Raw genomic sequence first — 21777 nt, forward strand, 5'->3', positions numbered from 1 at the left:
GTTGTTACACATGGTCTGCCACTGCAAGGACGATTAACTGTCCTTCCTGTCTCCCTGTAGCACTGTCTTAGGCGTCTCACAGTACAGACATTGCAATTTATTGCCCTGGCCACATCTGCAGTCCTCATGCCTCCATGCAGCATGCCTAAGGCACATTCACGCAGATGAGCAAGGACACTGGGCATCTTTCTTTTGGTGTTTTTCAGAGTCAGTAGAAAGGTCTCTTTAGTGTCCTAAGTTTTTATAACTGTGACCTTAATTGGCTACCGTCTGTAAGCTGTTAGTGTCTTAATGACCGTTCCACAGGTGCATGTTCATTAATTGTGTATGGTTCATTGAACAAGCATGGAAAACATTGTTTAAATTCTTTACAATAAAGATCTGTAAAGTTCTTTGGATTTTTACAAAATTACCTTTAAAATACAGTGTCCTGAAAAAGGGACGTTTCATTTTTTGCTGAGTTTATATATACATTGGTGGCCAAAAGTTTGGAATAATGTACAGATTTTGCTCTTATGGAAAGAAATTGGTACTTTTATTCACCAAAGTGGCATTAAACTGATCACAATGTATAGTCAGGACATTAATAACATGAAAAAATACTATTACAATTTGAAAAAAAAAAAACAAACCTGAAATTCTTAAACTACCTCAAAGGGTTCTCATCAAAAAATCCTCCATGTGCAGCAATGAAAGCTTTGCAGATCCTTGATATTCTAGCCATCAGTTTGTCCAGATACTCAGGTGACATTTCACCCCATGCTTCCTGTAGCACTTGCCATAGATGTGGCTGTCTTGTCGGGCACTTCTCACGCACCTTACAGTCTACCTGATCCCACAAAAGCTCAATGTGGTTAAGATCCATAACACTGTTTTCCAATTATCTGTTGTCCAATATCTGTGTTTTTTTGCCCACTCTAACCTTTTCTTTTTGTTTTTCTGTTTTTAAAGTGGCTTTTTCTTTACAATTCTTCCCATAAGGCCTGCACCCCTGAGTCTTCTCTTAACTGTTGTACATGAAACTGGTGTTGAGTGGGTAGAATTCAATGAAGCTGTCAGCTGAGGACACGTGAGGCATCTATTTCTCAGTCTAGAGACTCTGATGTACTTATCCTTTTGTTTAGTTGTGCATCTGGCCTTCCACATCTCTTTCTGTCCTTGTTAGAGCCAGTTGTCCTTTGTCTTTGAAGACTGTAGTGTACACCTTTGTATGAAATCTTTAGTTTTTTGGCAATTTCAAGCATTGTATAGCCTTCATTCCTCAAAACAATGATTGACTGGTGAGTTTCTAGAGAAAGCTGTTTCTTTTTTGCCATTTTTTAACTAATATTGACCTTAAGACATGCCAGTCTATTGCATACTGTGGCAACTCAAAAACAAACACAAAGACAATGTTATGCTTCATTTAAGAAACCAAATAGATTTCTAGCAAGCAAAAAGCAAGCAAAAAACACAAAGAGAATGAGACCCTCTGGTTTGGACACACTTTTTTAGCAAATTTATTTAAGATGTATACTGTACAGCTAATTTTTACACTCAACAGCATAAGAAAATGCTATGCTATTGCAATAGTAATTCAATTGACACTCAACATTTATACATTTATAAAGAATCACCATAAAGTTTGTGTCAGCTAAAGGTCCATAGACTTTAGAGATCATCTGCATTGCATTTTGACCTAGCAAGGAGTCAGTCACAGTCACAAAACACGCAGTGATCAGCTGTGTGTGATTGTGTAGTCAAAGCGGAAGCCAGCAAAAGTGAGAGATTATATGATTTTTGATAAGACATAATGATTTAACCAACAAAAAGTGTTGCCTCAGATGTCACACACACAGTCTAACAGAACCAGACATCAGCATATAAATACACATTGTCCCAGGCACATACTCTCAAAACACTTAAACCTCTTTTGTTCTCTATTTTTGTTTCTCTCTCTCTCAAACACTCGATTACTCTCTTTATCTCGCTCATTATCGCCATTACAACAGTAATGAGCAGTGAAGGGCAGTAAAAGGGCAGCAGGACATTCCAGGGCGTTCATAATTGCAAAACTGAACCTAACCCGCAAGGCCCTATGAGTGTTTTTGAACTCAAATGTTATGGTAACAAAAGTAACCGTGGCACTTACCCCTTTTGCTCAAGATTTTATTGATTGTGAGTTGTGAGCACTGAAGTTAGCATGTAGTGTGTATCCTCTAAATCATTTCAGAATCAGAATAAGAATGAGCTTTATTGCCAAGTATGCTTACACATACAAGGAATTTGTCTTGGTGACAGGAGCTTCCAGTGTACAACAATACAAAAACAATACAAAAACAGCAGCAAGACATAGATAATAATAAAAAATAAAAAATAAAAGTAATTATACACATGCGTACAGACACACACATACATAAATACACACATACACATGGGTAGTACAAATCAAATACAATCTGTTATGTACAGTGTAAATACAAATCTGTTATGTACAGTGCAAATGTTTTTTTTTTTTGTTTGTTTTTTTTTTCACAGGAATTAAATGGCAGAAGAGGTTGGATGTGTTGGATAAATATAAGAAAGACTAAACTGTGTATTGCACATAGTTATTGCTCAATGGGTCAATTTAACTGTTCATGAGATGGATAACCTGATGGAAAAAACTGTTCCTGTGCCTGACGGTTCTGGTGCTCAGAGCTCTGAAGTGTCGGCCAGAAGGCAACAGTTCAAAAAGGTAGTGGGCAGGGTGAGTGGGGTTCCTCACTCCGGAAGTGTATATTTCTTGAAGGGGGGGTCCAGAGTGATTTTTCCAGACTTTTTCCTCACTCTGGAAGTGTATAGTTCTTGAAGGGGGGACAGGGGGCAACCAATAATCCTCTCAGCAGTCCAAACTGTCCTTTGTAGTCTTCTGATGTCTGATTTCGTAGCTGAACCAAACCAGACAGTTATTGAAGTGCAGAGGACAGACTCAATGACTGCTGAGTAGAACTGTATCAGCAGCGCCTGTGGCAGGTTGAATTTCCTTAGCCGGCGAAGGAAGTACAACCTCTGCTGGGCCTTTTTCACAATGGAGTCAATGTGGGTCTCCCACTTCAGGTCCTGTGAAATGGAAGTGCCCAGGAGATGGTAGTGTCAGTGTTGGGGTGTTCCTCCTAAAGTCCACAATCATCTCCACCATTTTGAGCATGTTCAACTCAAGGTTGTTCTGACTGCACCAGACAGCCAGCTGTTTAACCTCCCTTCTGTATGCAGACTCATCGTCATCTCGGATGATGCCGATGACAGTGGTGTCATCTGCAAACTTCAGGAGCTTGACAGAGGGGTCCTTGGTGATGCAGTCATTGGTGTAGAGGGAGAAGAGTAGTGGGGAGAGCACACAACCCTGGGGGGCACCAGTGCTGATTGTACAGGTGCTGGAAGTGAGTTTCCCCTGTCTCACAAGCTGCTGCCTGTCCATCAGAAAGCTGGTAATCCACTGACAGATAGACATTGGAACAGAGAGTTGGTGTAATTTGTTCTGGAGTATAGCTGGGATGATGGTGTTGAAAGCTGAACTGAAGTCCACAAAAAGGATCCTTGCATATGTCCCTGGTCTGTCCAGATGTTGCAGGATATGATGCAATCCCATGTTGACTGCATCATCCACAGACCTGTTTGCTCGATAAGAAAATTGAAGGGGATCTAGAAAGGGTCCAGTGATGTTCTTCGGGTGGGCCAACACCAGTATCTCAAATGATTTCATGACCACAGACGTCAGGGTGACAGGTCTGTAGTCATTAAGTCCTGTGATTTTTGGTTTCTTTGGGATGAGGATGATAGTGGAATGTTTGAAGCAGCATGGGACTTCACACTGCTCCAGTGATCTATTGAAGATCTGTGTGAAGATGAGGGCCAGCTGGTTAGCACAGGATCTAAGACATGCAGGTGAAACGCCATCTGGGCCCTGTGCTTTCCTTATCCTTTGTTGTCGAAAGACGTGGCTCACATCATCTTCACAGATCTTAAGTGCAGGTTGAGTAGCAGGAGGGGGGGTTGCAAGAGGTGTTGGTGTTTGTGAGAAGTGAAGGTCAGAGTGGGTGTGGGGTGTGAAATTGGGCCTTTCAAATCTACAGTAGAACACATTCAGGTCGTCAGCCAGTTGTTGGTCCACCACAGGGTTGGGGGCACAAGTCCTGTAATTTGTAAGTTGTATCATGCCACTCCACACTGATGCAGGGTCGTTAGCTGAAAACTTGTTTTTCAGCTTCTCAGAGTATCTTCTTTTAGCCACTCTGATTCCCTTATTCAGTGTGTTCCTGGCCTGATTGTACAAGACTTTATCCCCAACTCTGTAAGCATCCTCTTTGGCCTGACGAAGCTGCCTGAGTGCCGCTGTAAACCATGGTTTGTCATTGTTAAATGTTAAATAAGTCCTAGTAGGAATGCACATATCCTCACAAAAACTGATATATGATGTAACAGTATCTGTGAGCTCGTCCAGATTCGTGTCTGCAGCCTCAAAAACACTCCAATCGGTGCAGTCAAGGCAGGCTTTTAGTTCCAGCTCTGCTTCGTTGGTCCAAGCTTTACAGTCCTTAATACAGGCTTAGCAGATTTTAATTTCTGTCTGTAGGTTGGAAGAAGATGAAACAGACAGTGATCAGATAGTCCCAAAGCTGCTCTAGGAACAGAGCAATATGCATCCTTTATTGTTGTGTTGCAGTGATCCAGTATATTTCTGTCTCTGGTTGGGCATGTAATGTGCTGTTTGTATTTGGGCAGTTCACGTGTGAGGTTTGCTCTGTTAAAATCCCCAAGAATAATAATAACTGAGTCCGGGTATTGTTGTTCCATGTCTGTGATTTGATCAGCCAGCTGTTGCAGCGTGGCATTCAAACACGTGTGTGGCGCGATATACACACTCACCAGAATAAACAAAGAAAACTCCCGCTGTAAGTAGAAAGGCTTACAGTTAATAAAGAGTGCTTCCAAATTAGGACAGCACATCTTCTTTGAAAGTTGTTACATCTGTACACCAACTTTCATTGATATTAAAGCATGTTCCACCGCCTCTCGTTTTCCCTGTTAACTCCGCGATACGATCTGCTCTGAACAGCTGAAAGCCCGGCAGATGTAATGCGCTGTCCGGAATGGCTTAACTCAGCCAGGTTTCTGTGAAGCACAAGGCAGCAGAGTTTGAAAAGTCCTTGTTTGTGCGGGTGAGGAGATGTAGTTCATCCGTTTTGTTAGGGAGAGAGCGGAGATTCGCTAGATGAATGCTCGGCAGCGTTGTTCGAAAGCCGCGCCAACAGAGCCTGACCAGCGTGCCTGCTCGTCTCCCTCGCCTGCGTCTCCTAGCGCATTTAAACAACACAGTCGCGCCTCCGACTAAAATGTCAAACAAAACGTCTGAATATTAAAAATTCGGGAAAAGATTGACTGGTGTATGCTGTCGAATGTTCAACAGTTAGTCCCTGGTAAAACTGACTGAAAAATGATTACTAAACACAGGACAAACAAACAAAAATAACAAAACAATAGAAGCGCTCCACACCGAGGCGGCCATCCGCGGCACCATCATGATGTATCAAAATTTAAAGGTAAAGCATCACCAAAGAGTCAGCGTTGCTATGTGCGTCCGGTTGGGTTGCTAAAACAAGCAATGCAATGTTTTGTTAGCATCACAGAGACATTTTTACACATTTTGTGCGAAATTAACCATGCATGGCTTACTTGTAGTTGTCTCTGCATATTAAACTGGGATAGAAAGCATTTTAATAGAAAAAATTACACACATCAGTTTTTAGTTCACTTTTTTGGGCACTGATGGGGGCAGGCATGCATATGTGAGCACATGTGAATGTGGGTGTTATTTGGTGGTGGGGGTGTATTCTCTGTATTTTCTTTCCTTTTCTTTCTTTGCTCTTTACTATATGTGTAGGTGTGGACCTTTGGCTACACTGTGATCTAGAGACAGTTCCTCTTTTTTGTCTTCATCGAGAAAGTCTCTTAGCAGGCTAATGCTCCATCTGCACAGAGCGATGGCATGCAAATGTAGGAAGTCACAACAGCAACTAAACAAAACAAAAAGCGTCCAGCACTCATATAAACACTCTATAAATAATGCAAACTAATTGTACAATGTGAAAATCTCCAACTGTTCTACTGTCCATCAAATTAGCATGATGCTAACTCAAAACAAACCCATATTTTAGTAATGTTCTTTTTCATGATTTAGCTTCAGGATTGAAAATCTAACCATGATATAGCATTTTTGCTGTTATGTGAGTAATATATAAACCGAATTACCCGTGGTTCATCTATTCATTAATGATGCAAGTTTCTTTGAATTAAGCAAAGTTAGCTTAAAACGATAGATCTTAGCAACCAAGTCTGAGAGGCACTATTAATCATATTTATTTGTCATATTACGTACGTTCTTTAAGTAAAAAGGTCTTTCACAAAGTGAACGCTTTGTAATAAAAATATAATCACACAATGTGGGTTGGTAATCTTCAACTTTCAAGTATTAGCATGATACTAATTTGAAACAAAGCCATATTTCTGTATTACTAATGTTCTCTCTCTCTCTCTCTCTCTCTCTCTCTCTCTCAATCAATTTAGCTGTAGGATTGGAAATCTAATCATGATGAATGCTGTCATTTGAATAATACGTAAAAAGAAATAGCCATGGTTGTTCTATTAATATATAATGCAAGTTTCTTTGAACTAAGCGAAGTTAGCTTAACATGATAAATCTTAACAACCAAGTCTGAGGGCACTATTAAACATATGTATTGGTCATATTACTTACAATCTTTAAGTAAAAAGGTCCTCCTCAAAGTGAACGCTTTATAATCAAACAAAAGTCCTTAGGGCAGCTCTTTTCTTACGACCCATAAAAACTAATGGAGTGAAGACCATGGCTAGCTACAATGGAACAGCAAGCAATGACCCAGTAAACCCATAATGAACCACTGATCAAAGTCAGCAAAGATTTCCTGCACTTGTGGTAACTGGTTTTGAACTTAAAACGTTTCTAATGTTCTTATTGATTTTACAGGTTAAGTTTTGGAGACTATGTTGTCAGATAAGTATGTTGAGTGCATTATCGCAAATAAATAAATAAATACTTTTTCGGTTTTTGTTTTATAGAAATCTACAGTTTAATATTACTGAAACTCTGACAGGACCTTGACAAACTACAGTAGATGGCAAACGTAAAAAGCCAAACCCATCAGGGCACTGCAAACTTACCCTTGAGATGCCAACTTAGGACTTGTTACACCACAAAAAGCGTTGACACTTTTTTGCAGTGATTAGTGCATTTTCTTTACATTTTCTGTGCATTAGCAGTTACAGACTGAGGGAATTTTTGGCTGTGGTCCCTTTTTAACCATTCTACCCATAAGACTATGCTTCTGTTAGCCGTGTTTATTTTCGCACTTGGCTCTTTTACAAGCTGTCTTAAACTCTTTTTGAGGCCAACATAAGTGATTCCTCTTATTATACAAATATAGATTGCATTGCCATTTTCATTATTTTGTATTGCCTCATGCCTTACACAGTTTAATTGGTTGACTTGGAGATCAAGTATCCCCACTGGACTGGTCTGATTTTGACGATTTTTGCAGTGTGCTCGTGCAGAGAAATGGACAATAAGTTTAGGCTACAGTTAGTGGATGACTTTTTTGTCAAATCAACAAAACTGATGTGTTTTACATCACTGCATTCCAGAGATGGATCATGAATTGAATTTGTTATTGTAGTGCTAACAATAGATAAGTGCTCCAGTGTAATTATATTACGCTGTTTTCATGAGCTGGTAATGTCCCTAGCACTGCTGGTACAGGATATTTATGCAGACTTTACCCAATTTTGTGTCTACAAAATCGAAGGTTGATTTTATTTTAAACATATGATGTTATCCAAGTATCTGACCGCTATTGAAATTTATATTCCTCCTTGCTTTTATTTCTGCCCTAACATGTTCAAAAGCATTTATGATGCAGCTAACATGCAAAACAGTTTGAATGGAATGTCAAATTTATAAAGTGTGTTTGGTAGCATGTTAGGCTGTCATTAGAGTCTGGTTCCTCAAAAGATGTCTGTTTATTTCTAGGTTTCCTGTTGGTATGCAGACAGAAGCATTATGGGTAAATCTAGAGGTGTCCTTGTGGCTTAAGAAGGCCATGTGTCAGATATCACACGTATGCAGAGACATACACCCACAAAAACTCACTCTCATGCGCACACATATACAGGACGTGCACACATGCACACGAACGCATACAAAAGCTCTCTCCATTACATTCTTGTGTGATGTCAACAGAGATTAAACTAGTTTATTCTTTCAATGAGGAAAAAAATACGCAACAAAAAGCAAGTCTTTTTACACTAATGATTATTAAATTTGTACAACCATTCAGTCTGCATTACATAAAGAAATAATTCTACATCTTTGTTTCTTTCGTATTTTTGGTACTCTGAATTATACATACAAATAACAAATACAGGAACTTTTTTTCACAATGCATATAACCTGGGCCCAAAGAAGTCTTTCAGGTGTGTGTGTGTGTGTGTGTGTGTGTGTGTGTGTGTTTTATGTAAGTGTGTTAACACAAACCAATTGCCCAAGACCTATAACACATCCAGAAGAGTAGCTGGTAATCTGCGAAACAGACTTGACTACAAGTTTTAATGCATTACACACCATTTCCTCTACTTTTCCTCCCTTATTTCCCTACTTTTCTCGTAACTTGGAAGAAATTGTGGCTGCATCTCCGCATCTTTCCAGGTTTGAGTCGTACCCTTCTTATCAGTTAGCTGCCCGTGGGCATTTCCTCTCCATTTGCTCTTTAAAAAGTCTTCATTAAATGTATTTCAGACAATTTTTACAAATATATGCAGAGTTCCTCTCCTGTCATCATTCACAGCTCAGGGAGGTCCTGTCTCACAGGGATGAAGAAGAGGAGATGTTGAGAAGAAGAACGGGGATAGTTTTAAAGTCTCGTAATGTCTCTGCCTTGATGCTCGAGCTGGCGATGTCCACTGGAAAGATGGCATTTGTACACAAATGAAGGTTGGCGAAAGGTTTCACGATTGGAGGGCGATGAAGAAAGTCATAGTCTTTTCTCTTTCGTTCTCACTGTCTCTCCGTCAGGATTTGGGGTAGAGGGTTTTAAGCAGACCATACCAAGGGGAAGGAATTTGGGGGCTCAGACAGAGCACCAGCTGGTTCAAGGTCGGAGGATTGTGGCAGATGAGAGGCTTCAAGGTAACGGTGCTTTAAAATGTCCACCGTCTGGAGATTGGGTGGTTGGAGGTAGCAGAGTGCTCTAGCCCATCGCTGTGACCATACTGGATGGGTGGTGTGGGGCGAAGGGCAAGCTGGAGGAGGGGTGCATTGGGGTGGGTGTGGTCAACATGTGGCCGGTGTGTGAGAAAGGAGGGAATGAGGTCATGTGACGTGAGAGGGCGGCTGGGCTGAAGGAACTGTTCTTTTCCATCAAGCTTTTGGAGAAATCCTCCATGCTGTCATGGGACTTTTTGCTCTTCTTGGACTTGCTGGACATCTTCCTGTTACGGGTCTGGATGCCCTCCTTCTTCATGGTGAGTGGTCGGTTGATCTGCGACAGACAAGATGAGAGAGATGGCAAATGTTAATAATGGTCATGTGATCGTTGCACTTACATAAGACAGGAACATCATGAAAAAATGTTCATGCTCAGTGGTTGCTCTTCCATAGCTTTAGACATTTAATGGAGTTTCAAGTTATTTCAAGTTATTTCTCCTTTAAGTATCAACTTTGTCTAAGATGTTTCTCCTAAAATGTCTTTGAAGAAATAGAAATAGACACAAAACAGTCATATGTTAACATAGAGTAAGTGTATAGAGCTATAATATTAATGTAGACAGCGTATCTCAGATCATGGCTGTGTCTAAGGGGGAGGCATTTCCCCTCTTGATTCAATTTGTTTAGATCTAAAAAATGTATCACAGACTAGTAGTAAAGTCCACTTGGTCTTGATGAATTTTACTGTCTTGGAGAAACAAAAGCGATCTAATTTATGATTTTTCTTTCCAACAGACATGCTCGAACCTGATCCCACTTAAAATTGGGGTTTCTGGGATTAGGATTTTGTCAAACAAATGTGATGTCACTTTGCATACTCATAGTTAGACGGTTTAACGCTTTAGTGAATGCAAGGATGTTCTGATGATATGTAACAGAGCTTCATAATATCGCAAATCTGTCCGCTTCTTTGTGTGAGAGAATGTGAATGCATGAGTGTGTGTTTCAGGTCATATCAGGACTAGGCTGGATTTAGCCTCCGATTCCCTGACACCAGGCATGGACGATGCCAGGCTTGCCAAAGAGAGAAACCCCAGACTCTGGCCAGCCAAGCTCAAGTGCTGTGGCACTGCCACGACTATCTGCCAAACCCTGACACTATCACCCCGTAATTGCACTCTCCCCCTTTATGTCTTAAAACACTCAAGACTTGATATGCAAGCACTGTTGTATTTGTTTTTGTGAGACTATCCGATTGACCTTATATGTACAACTTCGACGTTAATAACTTGTGTACTGTCTACCAATATTTGATTATTTTGACCAATAAAAAGTTAATAAAATAAAGCCTTAAATATATATATAGGGAATATATCAGTTACCGTGTTCTAGATATCGGCATCAACATTGTTTATCAAAAAACCCTTAATGGTCACCCACTAGTGCAAATGTGAGCAAAACAAAACTGCTAATTTAAAACATTTCCATTGGCCACCACAGAAAACACATGCTTACAATCGCTAACTATTAGAAATACACTTTCAAACAAACATTGTTCTACTATGCTTTTTTGGGCCAAAGTCAAAAAGTTGAGAAGGAAACTAGTCTAACCCCAGACTGACAGACATACAAATACAATCACATATCGGTTTTGATGGCAAATCCCTGTACACTGTATGAGAGATGGGAGTGGTTGTGAAAATGCAAACATGAGAGTTAGTGAAGAGCAGCCTTGAGAGAGCTCAGCTTAATTTAGCGTGCAAAATCTGGAATTAAATTCAAAGTAGGCCGACCTCAACAGAACATTGGATGTACCAAAACAAACTAATTATCCAATTACCTAGAGTCTTGGTCATTTCGAGTGATAACATTTATTATTAGTTTCTCTGATAACCTAGGTCAAGCTTTGGGGGGAGTTCTTACAAAACAGCCTAAACCAACATGGTAAAATGATTTAACAAAATGTGCATTGCGTGACTAGTAGGGGAGTGAAACAGGAGCGTGGGGCCTCCAAGTGTGATGAAACAGGATACCAGATCTGATTAGGTTGAATGAAAATGTTCCCCAGCATATGTTTAACATAGAAACTGAATTCAACCAAAGTGTAATTTGATAGTTCAACAGCACTAGCTTTTAAGGAGTAGCATAATAGTAATGATAATAAATAATAATATGAGCAAGAACAAGACGAATCTCTGCACGTAATTTACTCAAACAGCTTGAGACCATTGGGGAATGCTTACAAACGGCTCTGGCTTTCAAAATGGGTTAAGTTGTCCCTAGGGTGCAAAATTCATACTACTAGTCAATCATGCGGGTCAAGGGCCAATCAGACAGGCCCTGGCAACATCCCCCAATCAGAATAAACTTCAAATATTAAAACCGCTGATGTGATCGATTAGTCTTTATGGTAGATTCCTTTCTCAAATGTTCATCAACATTGAAAAAAAAATCACAATGTTGTGAAAGAAAGAAAGAAAGAAAGAAAGAAAGAAAGAAAGAAAGAAAAAGAAATGGCATGACATGAAAGCTGCCATCATGCATAGAGAAGATAGAAAATATCTTACTAGATAAGTGTAAGACAGCAATGGAGCTTACATTGTGTAATTTGTAATAGAGGCCACAGGCGTTACAGACAGGATCGCCATTCGCATTTCTCCGCCACAGTGTCGTCGTGGTCGTTTGACAGTTTGCACATGAGGTCCCTGCTCGTCTGGCAGCAGACTGATGGAAACACAACAGAGAGAATCAGTTATTACACAGATGATACAATAACTTCAAGATCATGATTGCATTCCTATGGTATGTGCTACCTCCCTCCTTTTCCTGAGTCTGCAAATGATTTTTCAGTGATGCAGAAATATATCAGAGGAAAGAGATCTCCATAACCCTGGTGCCTTAAACTCTCAGGTAAAAATAGTGACTTGCGCACATGCCCTCTCAAACCCAAATATTTACAGAGGACATGAAAGCGCTGGTTTATATAATGCCCATTAAAGCTGATGGAGTCTTCCCATTAAATGATGGAATGGATCCATGTTTAAATATCAACCTGGCAGTTTAATTAGACCCCCAACTTTTATTCAAAATGCAAACTCTAAATGAACATGCATTGATTATTATAAGTTAGAATAATTCATTATAAGCAGTTACTAGCATAATCAGTAACCATAAGTAAAAACTGCTAAATAAACTAAATATACATGGGAAAAGAAGAAAAATATATGCAATGAATTTGTAAAGATCAGAAACATATTCTCAGATGGATGCAGAAGGAAAGGAAATTCATGCTGCATTAATGCTGGGTTGATGGCAGAATGCTGCACTGACAAACTGAAATGACAATGGCCAATAACTGTGTCGGTTAAATCGACTTGTAATTCGGAGACTGATAATCGCGTAATTCATTTATTGATCGTTTAACGATTGTCGTGTGCGTAATCGAAAGCGCTAAGCGTTATATATATATAAATGTATCGTCCAATATTATTTATTTGAATATTCTAATTCATTTCATTTTATTTATAGTTTTATTATGTATTTATTTATTTATTTATTTATTTTTTTTCGATTTCAAATTGTAACTACATTTTAATAGGCAAATTAATTAAAATAAATTATGGAAAGAGGAAACTTGGATTCCTTTTGTCCAATGAAGAAATGTGATCCATACTCGCGCTCTTTTTTTATTATTATCATTTATTTGTTTTTTACTTTATTTTATTTGTTTTTTTCGATAAGACTCATTTTTGTGGGTTAAAATAATTGTAACTACGTTTTAATAGGCAAATTAATTAAAATAAATTATGGAAAGAGGAAACTTGGATTCCTTTTGTCCAATAAAAAAAGTGATCCATTCTCGCGCTCTTTATTATTATTATTTTATTTTTTTTATTTTTTTAACGTAGTATTTGTGAGTATGTCAGCGCGACTCCCTGAGCTCATTGAAGATCAATCTGAAGTCGTGACTCCCGTGTGCGCGCTCTCGTCTGTATGTTTAGACTGCGGGAGCGAGCTCTGTTGTTCGAGGAGTTTTATCAGCAGCGCTCAGATATCCGGCAGTCCTTTCCTGGGAAGTCGGCTTTTCACATTATAGAGGGAGAGGGAAGGGGGGGGTAGAGAGAGAGAGAGAGAGAGAGAGAGAGAGAGAGAGAGAGAGAGAGAGAGAGGCCAATGCCTCAAGAGCCTCGGCGCTATCCTAAAGAGAGAGCCTGTGCTGCCAGGCCATTGAAACACAGAGTTTCTCCCTCTCTCATTTATTAAATCCTTGTGAAACTGTGTCCCAAGATGAATGGCATATTGTCGGAATTGAACATAATTTCTTCAGACATATTTGACCTGTTGGAGCTGATCGCCTACCCGTTTCAGATGAGCGCTCGTTTCACAACACTTTGAAGTCTCTCCATGACAAATTTCGTTCCGCTGACATGGAGAAAGAGTGTCAGCAATATTTGCGATAGAATAAAATTGTGCTTGCGTTTGTGTCTAACAGAGCGGAGTTGGGGGGGGTGGGGGGGAAGTATACTGAAAATGACTATTATTACTATTATTATTAATTATATAATAATAATAATAATAATAATAATAATAATAATAATAATAATAATAATAATGTAACTGCTATGCTTAATCTAAAAGAAATGAGACCTGCACTTGGCGAGTCAATTTCTTGCAGCTAACACTTCTTCCTGGGTAGAGAAAGAGAGAGAAAGAAGTGTCATTAATGCAGTGCTATAGAGAGACATACCAGCCTGCGCTTGGGTTTGATGAGGGGTCGGTTCTGTCCGTTCATCTTGTGGTACAGTCCGCAGGCGTTACACAAATAGTGACCGGTGCCATCCCTTCGCCACAGAGGAGTTGAGGTGGCCCCGCAGTTAACACATTCTCTACCCTCTGCGAACACAGATACACACACGCATGCACAACTGATTTTTTAGAACCCTAAAACACACTTTACACACATCTTTGGCTTTTAAGCCACTAGTGACCATTCAAAAACGCCAGGGGCCGGCCGGTCACTTTGATTTATGTGTTAAAACACATAATTATTACGAATAATGCCATATGATTCCATATTAATAATAATAATAAAGAATAACTAATAATGTATTATTCATAATAATGTGAACAGGTAGTATCAAAAACACAGACAAAACACTGGCAGCAATAACCATAATAATGCATTCATATATTGATGATAATAATACAAAAGATGTATTTGGAAATGCATTAATAACAATAATAGGAAACACCATAATTAATATATATATATATATATATATATATATATATATATATATATATATATATATATATATATTATTATTATTATTAGCATTGTTATTATTTATGCATTTCCATACCAAAAGCATTATCTAATGTGACATCAGTGAGCTTAACTCCTCAATCGTAAAATATGACATCATCTGATAAGATCTACAAATAACTTAGCGGTTCTTTTGTAGGCACTGCTGTGCAAATGTACACAGAGATCTGAAAACGATTGAAAATACAGCAACATTCATTAGAAGAGGGAATCGCTAATATAATATGCTTTGGATACAACGATTTCCAAAGAAACAACCTCCCGGTTCATTAAACAACATTTAGAGGTAGCCTAGTGTTGTTGTTATTATTAATAGCAATATGAATAATAATAGCATGTTAAAATGGAGATTTGTCAGGCTGTATGGCTGAAATAATGTTAAATCGATTCAGTGAGAGCATGTGAAAGCTAATTAACTCATTGTGTAACCTGCTCGCTTTGCGTAATTAAAACAGCGTGGCGTTTGATTGGCATCCTTTCGGTTTGACTGACAGGTGAAGGGCGCGCGCTTCACATGTTCACTGACCCACGCCTCCGGTCGCTCCACTGAAATGAAAAACAACCTCGCCATGGCAGCCCCTCCTGTACACCCGGCGAGGCTCTTTGTGGCTCTACTAACTGCCAAAACCCGCAGAGCTCACCAGTACACCACCGCGGAGATAATTACAGGATTGATCTGTGTTCTGAGGACGAGTGTTTTTCATATTTGATAGGTTGGGGAAAGTTGTCACAACTTTATTGGGGAAAAAGGTCACATGTAATTTTTTTTTATAATTTATTGAGAGCGATTAGTATAGCCAAAACAATGGTTTGATATTTTTATATGTTTCAATTGAGCCTACAGCTACTAGAATGGGGTATTTAATGACAGGTTCCCGTTGTGACAACATGCCCCTCAATTGAGTATAGAGCTATAGTGTGTTCAATAAATTGTACAGCCTATTTGTTTGTTTTTTTGGAAAACAAGTGTGCTTACATAGAAATGACTCGCAAAAATAAACCAGACCTCAGGAATATTCACTGGATTCCTACTTCAAAGTGTGACAACTAGCCCCGGTCACATGCTGATTGCGCAAAATATAAAATCTTTATTGAATAAGACCACGGCAAATAGCAACCAACGTAAACGGAAATACTCTGAATCAAAAAGTTAAGTTACTAAAAAAAACATGACACAACTGAAAACGATTATGAAAGAGCTGAATGGATATTTTTCTCTCATTATCATATAATCTATTGCAATGAATAGCCCGTGATTTAAAACGGTCCGTTCGCTAATCGCATTATAAAAGCTGGTTGACCTTTTGAAATCATTTCTCTGTGTGTTTGGATAACACACTGTCTCTGTGCATGTCGGCCGTGCATTGCGCGAGCTCATTCGTTATTCCGAGTGATCCGGGGCGCATCCGGACTCTATCAAAGTTTCTGCGCAAAGTAAACAATGCAACTGTCGCGTGCAGCAGTCTGAAAATAATTGGATTAGCTTAAATATATAAACGGGGCCGTGCACTGCTGGGCAAAAGAGGAGCAAGAGATGAGAGAAAAATACACACACACACATCTACATCCGGAAACATGTGCAGACTCATCTGCATATGCTGAGCGACGTTGAATAAATCTGAGCATTTAATTCCGCTTTGTAACATTACAACATTTGTTGTAAATGTTTTCCAACGCGTAGGCTATATTGTAGCAACATTAACAGAACAGTGTAGCTAAGGCAGGTGTGTTAAATCTCTGCACTCTCAGTTTTTTTATAAAAGAGAAAGTGTACTGCATATGTATTATTACAATCATATCTCTGAGGTTTTTACAGCAGAAATTAATTAAGCAGCCAGATTTAGACCATTTCTCCAGTGAACATTAATTCCAAAAATCTGTGCTAGGTTTCATTGAGTATTAAATTTTTGCCTCTTCTATTTTGATTGTATTTTCTCCACATTACATTGCTTTCACCGGTCCTTATTTTCTTTAACATGTGTTGCTTTGATATCTAAAATCAGTTCGGGGAAGGGAACTATTGATGCGCTTTGTACAAGGAACTGTGCCTAAGTTTGATAGCCAGGCCTTGGTGCTGGCAAAGAAAAGTCCAGGACCAAATTGATAGCCTGGGAACTGACTAACCTGGGAGGCTGTTTATGAGGAAAACCAATGTAATGGAAGGTGCACAATAAAAGAGCTCTCAGGGAGAAAAAAAAAAGCTATTGTTGAATGTTCTGACTGTGGTTATGTTAGTAAAATCAAAGGGTAATAAAGCGCACGCCTACCTGAACAGGACCTTGTTTTTGGTCTCGTTTTGGAACCATAACTAGAAGAGGACCCACCTATCAGGCTACTTGGTGGGAAGAGCCCCGGCCCGTAATCGGACACATAGGAAGGGTAAGTGGCGATGGGGTGGTGCGCGGAGGATGCGCCCGCTCCGATCGAGGCCATGCTCCGACTATGAGCCGAATCCAGCTTCATGCTCTCGGCCAGAGACACCTGGTACTTAATGCACTCTTTGTCCTCGTGCCGTAAAGACGAGCCAGAGCCTGACGTGGAAATGGCCGGGTCAGGGGACACATCTTTGGGTGGAGTGGGGGGAAAGGTGAAGAGATGTGGGCTGGAGTGGCCACCAGACAGAGAGGAGGACGAAGCTGGGGGGTAGACGGACAGAGGACCAGGGGAACTGTGGTGCAGGGAGGTCTTGGGGAAGGGGCCAAGGTTCCAGGGTGAGGTACTGTGATGAGGGCCGATGCCTTTACTTCCATCAAGCCAAGGCAGAGAGCCATGTAGCAATGATGGGCGACACACCTGACTACCTGCAGAGACAAAAGACAAACCTGATGTTAGGACAGGGCAAGGTGGGGCTGAGTGTGTATGTGTGTGTGTGTGTGGGGGGGGGGGTCATTTCCTGAGATCATCACATGAACATCAGAATAATTAGAAAATGAACATTCTGTGAAATGATAAAACCAAAAGAAGAAAAAAAAGTATATATATAGCATATATATATATAACATTTGATTAAAAAACAGTCAATATATTTTACTTTACACCTCATACCAGAGCATTGCCTAATACATTTTGATCAAAATGATCTAGACATAAATATCTGGTAATTTTATGCGTTGAGAACTCCCTTTAGCAACGGCCTTTTATTGCATGAAAGAAAAAGTGCATCTTGACTAAAAGAGTAAAACTGTGAAACTGCACGCAAGCCCACATTACTCTGAGAGGCTTTCGATGGCGCTAAGAAGGGTCACAATTAACAGCCATTGCGAGTTTCGATCTCTTTACACACCAGTATCTACTGATGATGCACGGATTTGGAAAGTTTTGAGAGGGGACGATTCGAAAGAGAAACAAGGTCACGCTTTGCCCCATTCCGCTCAGGAAGTCATGTCAATAAATTAAAGCAATAGTTTTTCCGCACTCCATTTCAAGTACTTCGTAGAAAATCCGCACAATAAAATAAAAAGAAAGAAAGAAAAGAACAAGAAAATCGCGCTTCCTAATTTAGAGGCTGATTGGATTGTTGAAAATGTTCGAATTCAATCCTAACAGGCCAGTGCTAATGCAAATATAATTTCACCATACTATATTATCACATCTTTCGACCAACTAATATGGGATTTTTTTGTTTGTTTTTTTTTTTTTTTTGTTTTTGTTTTTTTCTAATAAAAGCTTCCTGGCTGTTCACATTTTGTTTGATCGCATTTAAATTAAATGCTTTTCTACAATTAAATGAAAACCTCGCATTATTTAATAGCGCTTAAATTATATTATATTACTAATGCATGGCCTAAAAGTAAAACAACAACAGAATACTAGAAAGATGTGAAACCAGTGACACGCCACTTCAGGTAAGCCACATGTAAACTACACCGACACTGTTCAAAATAGTCAGTTGCATTTTCAGTACATTTCTATTAGCTGTTTCATTCTATGTCTTACTGGAAAAAGTGCAAAGATCAATAATGTACATTAATTGATGGTCCATGTTACATTTGGAAATGACTGTAAAGTCATATACTTACTGTGAGGTGGCGGTGGGTATCTCTGCACGGCCCGAACCGAGTTCCCGTAGTACGGGTGGTTGCTCTGTCCGTCGATATTAAACAATACATCCACATCTTCCGTGAGGGAATACTGCGATGGGTCCATGTAGGAGTGTCCGAGTCCCGGGTGGTGTGTCTCGGGATGCTGGCCGTTAATGACCGGGTGATGATGGGTCATCCAGCGGGGCTGCTCCGGACTTACTTCCATCGTTTTAATTTCTTTTAGCAAACGTTCATGCACTCACCGATACAAAGAGCACGAAAGTTCAAAAAATGTCCAAACTCCTCCTTTGTTTAATCCACAGGTTCGATTTTATTTTATTTTTTACTTCCGATCACCTGAAATTGAACAAGACAATTTTTACACAGTCCGTCATTTGCAAATTGTCTGCACCTCATATAAACCGGATCCGTCCCTTCAGTAAATGCGCATTAACTTCTGAAAGGCAAATGCATTTATACTAACGCCGCTCATAAGTCTGCATACTCATCCAAACGCGTGTCAAGTTCCGCAAGTTTTTTTTTCTCAGTTGCATTAACTCAACAAGTGTGTTTGATGGTTCAGACCGAGTCGGTTTGATCTGGGTAAGTTTTCTGCCGTCTTACTGAACACAAGTTTGATCAAATCTGGGTTTATGTGCAGTAGTAGTAGGCTAACCCTCTTCCCTCTTACTCTGTTTCCATTCCTCTCTCTCTCTCTCTCTCTCTAGATCTCTCTCCCTCTGTCGCTGAATGCACTGCTCTCTGTGTTTTTTTTTTTTTTTTTTTTTTTTTTACAGTGAAGGCATTCTTTCAGGATGGCGCCAGTCAGCTCAATGCTCGCAGACAGCTGTGGCGCGACGCAACTTAAGGAGGGTCTGTGGTGTCATCAGTAGGGGCGGGGCCCGACCGCCCGGACTAATTGAATAAAATGGGCCAAGGAAAGATGACCAGGAGCTGCGCCCAATTCTGTCTCACCATTCATATAAAGAGTGGACGATTTTATTATTATTATTATTTTATTATTTAGTAGCCATATCTGAAGTTGTTAAAATCGGCCTCATTTATAAACACACACATGCATGCACAATGCATATATGCTGATGAAATAAATGAATCATCTCACTTTAGAAATGAATCTGACTTCAAAAATTGAAATCAAACGTTTGTAAATTGGACAAACATATTAAATAAATTAGGGATGCAACAATGTATCGGCCACTGATGTTTATCGGCCAATTATTGGCCAAATTAAAACCATCAGCATATCAGTCTTAAGCATGAAAACGCCGGTTTATTTAGAATTAATTACATAAATGTATTGCATTGAATTAAGTTTATAATATTTTTTTTCTGTGTATAATATAAACACCTTCCAAAATAGATGAGTTACGAAAAAGCAAAGAAAGAATACATTTGTACTGTTCTATCATAACATGTTAAATGTGAGTTCTGTTTTTAGAACTGCAAAAACAGACGTGTTCCCCTACAACAACCATCACAGTATCATATTTATTTATTTATTTATTATTTTGTGTTTTATTTTACATTTTTGGCCTGTCATGTGTTCAAGACATCCAACCTATGTTCAATTGAAATAATTTATTGTTAGAACAAAAAAAAAATAGCTTTTGTACATATTTTCACATTTAAAGCATGATACCAAAGCAAAATAGTGATCTTAAGACAAAATAAGGCGAGTAAGTGGCAAAATAGCGGTATCGCAAATAGGTCTGTTAAAATCGGTATTCTATCGGCCAAAATTGTTCATTTGGTGCATCGCTAAAATTAATTTGTTGATTAAAACAAATTTGATTCAGGAAAATTGGAAGATTCCTCCTGTCTCTATATTTGGAAATATCATAGCTACAGAAAAGCTTTCTTCTGACAGATTTGTCCGAGATAATTTTCTTTTTTATCGGGAATTATTCATAAAGGGTGCTTAAGGTGTTTGGTTAAACTCACAGCTTGGTCTGAAATGTCAGCATGTTCTAATGGCTCTGTCGTTCTGTGGCCTGCTCTCTTTTGCATCTATATTAGCCCACTGTGTTTTCAAAGGCAACTCTTGTGGCGCGTGTCCTCTTAAAATTGTGACAGTGCGTCCTCTCGCGGTGACAAGCGGGTTTCTCCAATAGTTGCTTCTGCATGCTCAAAAGGAGCTAAAGCTCTTGCTCTTACAACCTGAGTGCGATTGTGGTGCACTGAGACTGCACCATTCCTCTCTCTCACCCTGCACTGTGAACACAGGCTTCCCCCGGCTGCTAAAATCGACATTCTTTATTCTTTGAAGGACACCAACCGGACGAATGCACCGCATGTAACGCGATGCAAATGCATCAGCTTTACAGTATGCACGGTTAAAACTTTAACCTTAATGTCTATTTGTATGTCCTCTGATAGTGAACGCAGAGATCACATTAGGGGCCAGTATCTGTCAGGCATTATTAAGCATTATTGTAATAGTGGGTGGCCGGGATATGTTTGTCACTAATGCTCCGGTATGGCCGGCCCATCCCCACAAAATATCATTGGGCTTGTTGTTTGATGCTATGCAATGTTCTGAGATGATGGCCAGCCCAGCTGACGCCGTTGGACGTGACGTCAGTAAATAGGCAGGAAATGAATTTTGATAGAGAGCATTGATTGGACGAAGAGTGCATACTCTATACTGCATTCTTGTGGCCTGTTTCTTTCACACTAGTCATTTCTGTAGGTGTCCAGGAAACGATAAATAGGCCTATGCAGTAAGAAATGATCATTTTGAATGCAACGGACTAGTTATGTCACAAGGCTATAATTTAATTACCATTTCCAACACATCCTACCATTCTTGCAATTGCAAACTTTCCAATTCACAGCGTCATATTTACGTTCTCCTATTATATTGTTTTGTATATATTTTCTCAGAATTATTCTAGCAAGGCAACACGCGACGGTAAAAGTGAAATAATGATAAAGTGTTTTGTTTCTTGACTGAATGTCTTAAGATTAGTGCGCAGGACAAGGATGGAATTCGTCCCGAACACTACACCTACACTACGCTTCCCTCTCTCGAGAAAATGAGTCATTTATCATACTTCGGGCTATCAAAACAAAAGGGGCGTTGAGTCCACAGCTGTAACGTGTTGTCCCGTAGCAGCATATATATATATATATATGTATATATATATATATGA

General features: G+C 39.4%; 1 protein-coding gene across 3 annotated transcripts; it reads right to left on the minus strand.

Annotated features, from left to right (window-relative positions):
- Positions 1-8093: 8093 nt before the first annotated feature.
- On the minus strand, positions 8094-19423 carry LOC127436820 (transcription factor GATA-3). 3 transcript variants are annotated; one of them, XM_051691254.1, is made up of 5 exons: positions 18602-19423; positions 16907-17383; positions 13904-13944; positions 11855-11980; positions 8094-9590 (listed from the first exon to the last, which is right to left on the minus strand). In XM_051691254.1, the coding sequence occupies exons 1-5, from the start codon at positions 18828-18830 to the stop codon at positions 9300-9302; spliced, it is 1164 nt and encodes a 387-aa protein (XP_051547214.1). In that variant the 5' UTR covers positions 18831-19423; the 3' UTR covers positions 8094-9299. The 3 variants fall into 3 exon arrangements, with proteins under 3 accessions (XP_051547214.1, XP_051547213.1, XP_051547211.1); XM_051691253.1 differs by lacking the exon at positions 13904-13944 and adding an exon at positions 14004-14149 and having other exon boundaries at positions 8097-9590; positions 18602-19419; XM_051691251.1 differs by lacking the exon at positions 13904-13944 and adding an exon at positions 14004-14149 and having other exon boundaries at positions 8099-9590; positions 16850-17383; positions 18602-19417.
- Between the last annotated feature and the right edge of the window lie 2354 nt (positions 19424-21777).

Source organism: Myxocyprinus asiaticus, chromosome 47 (assembly GCF_019703515.2).
Source record: "Myxocyprinus asiaticus isolate MX2 ecotype Aquarium Trade chromosome 47, UBuf_Myxa_2, whole genome shotgun sequence".
NCBI lineage: Eukaryota > Metazoa > Chordata > Actinopteri > Cypriniformes > Catostomidae > Myxocyprinus > Myxocyprinus asiaticus.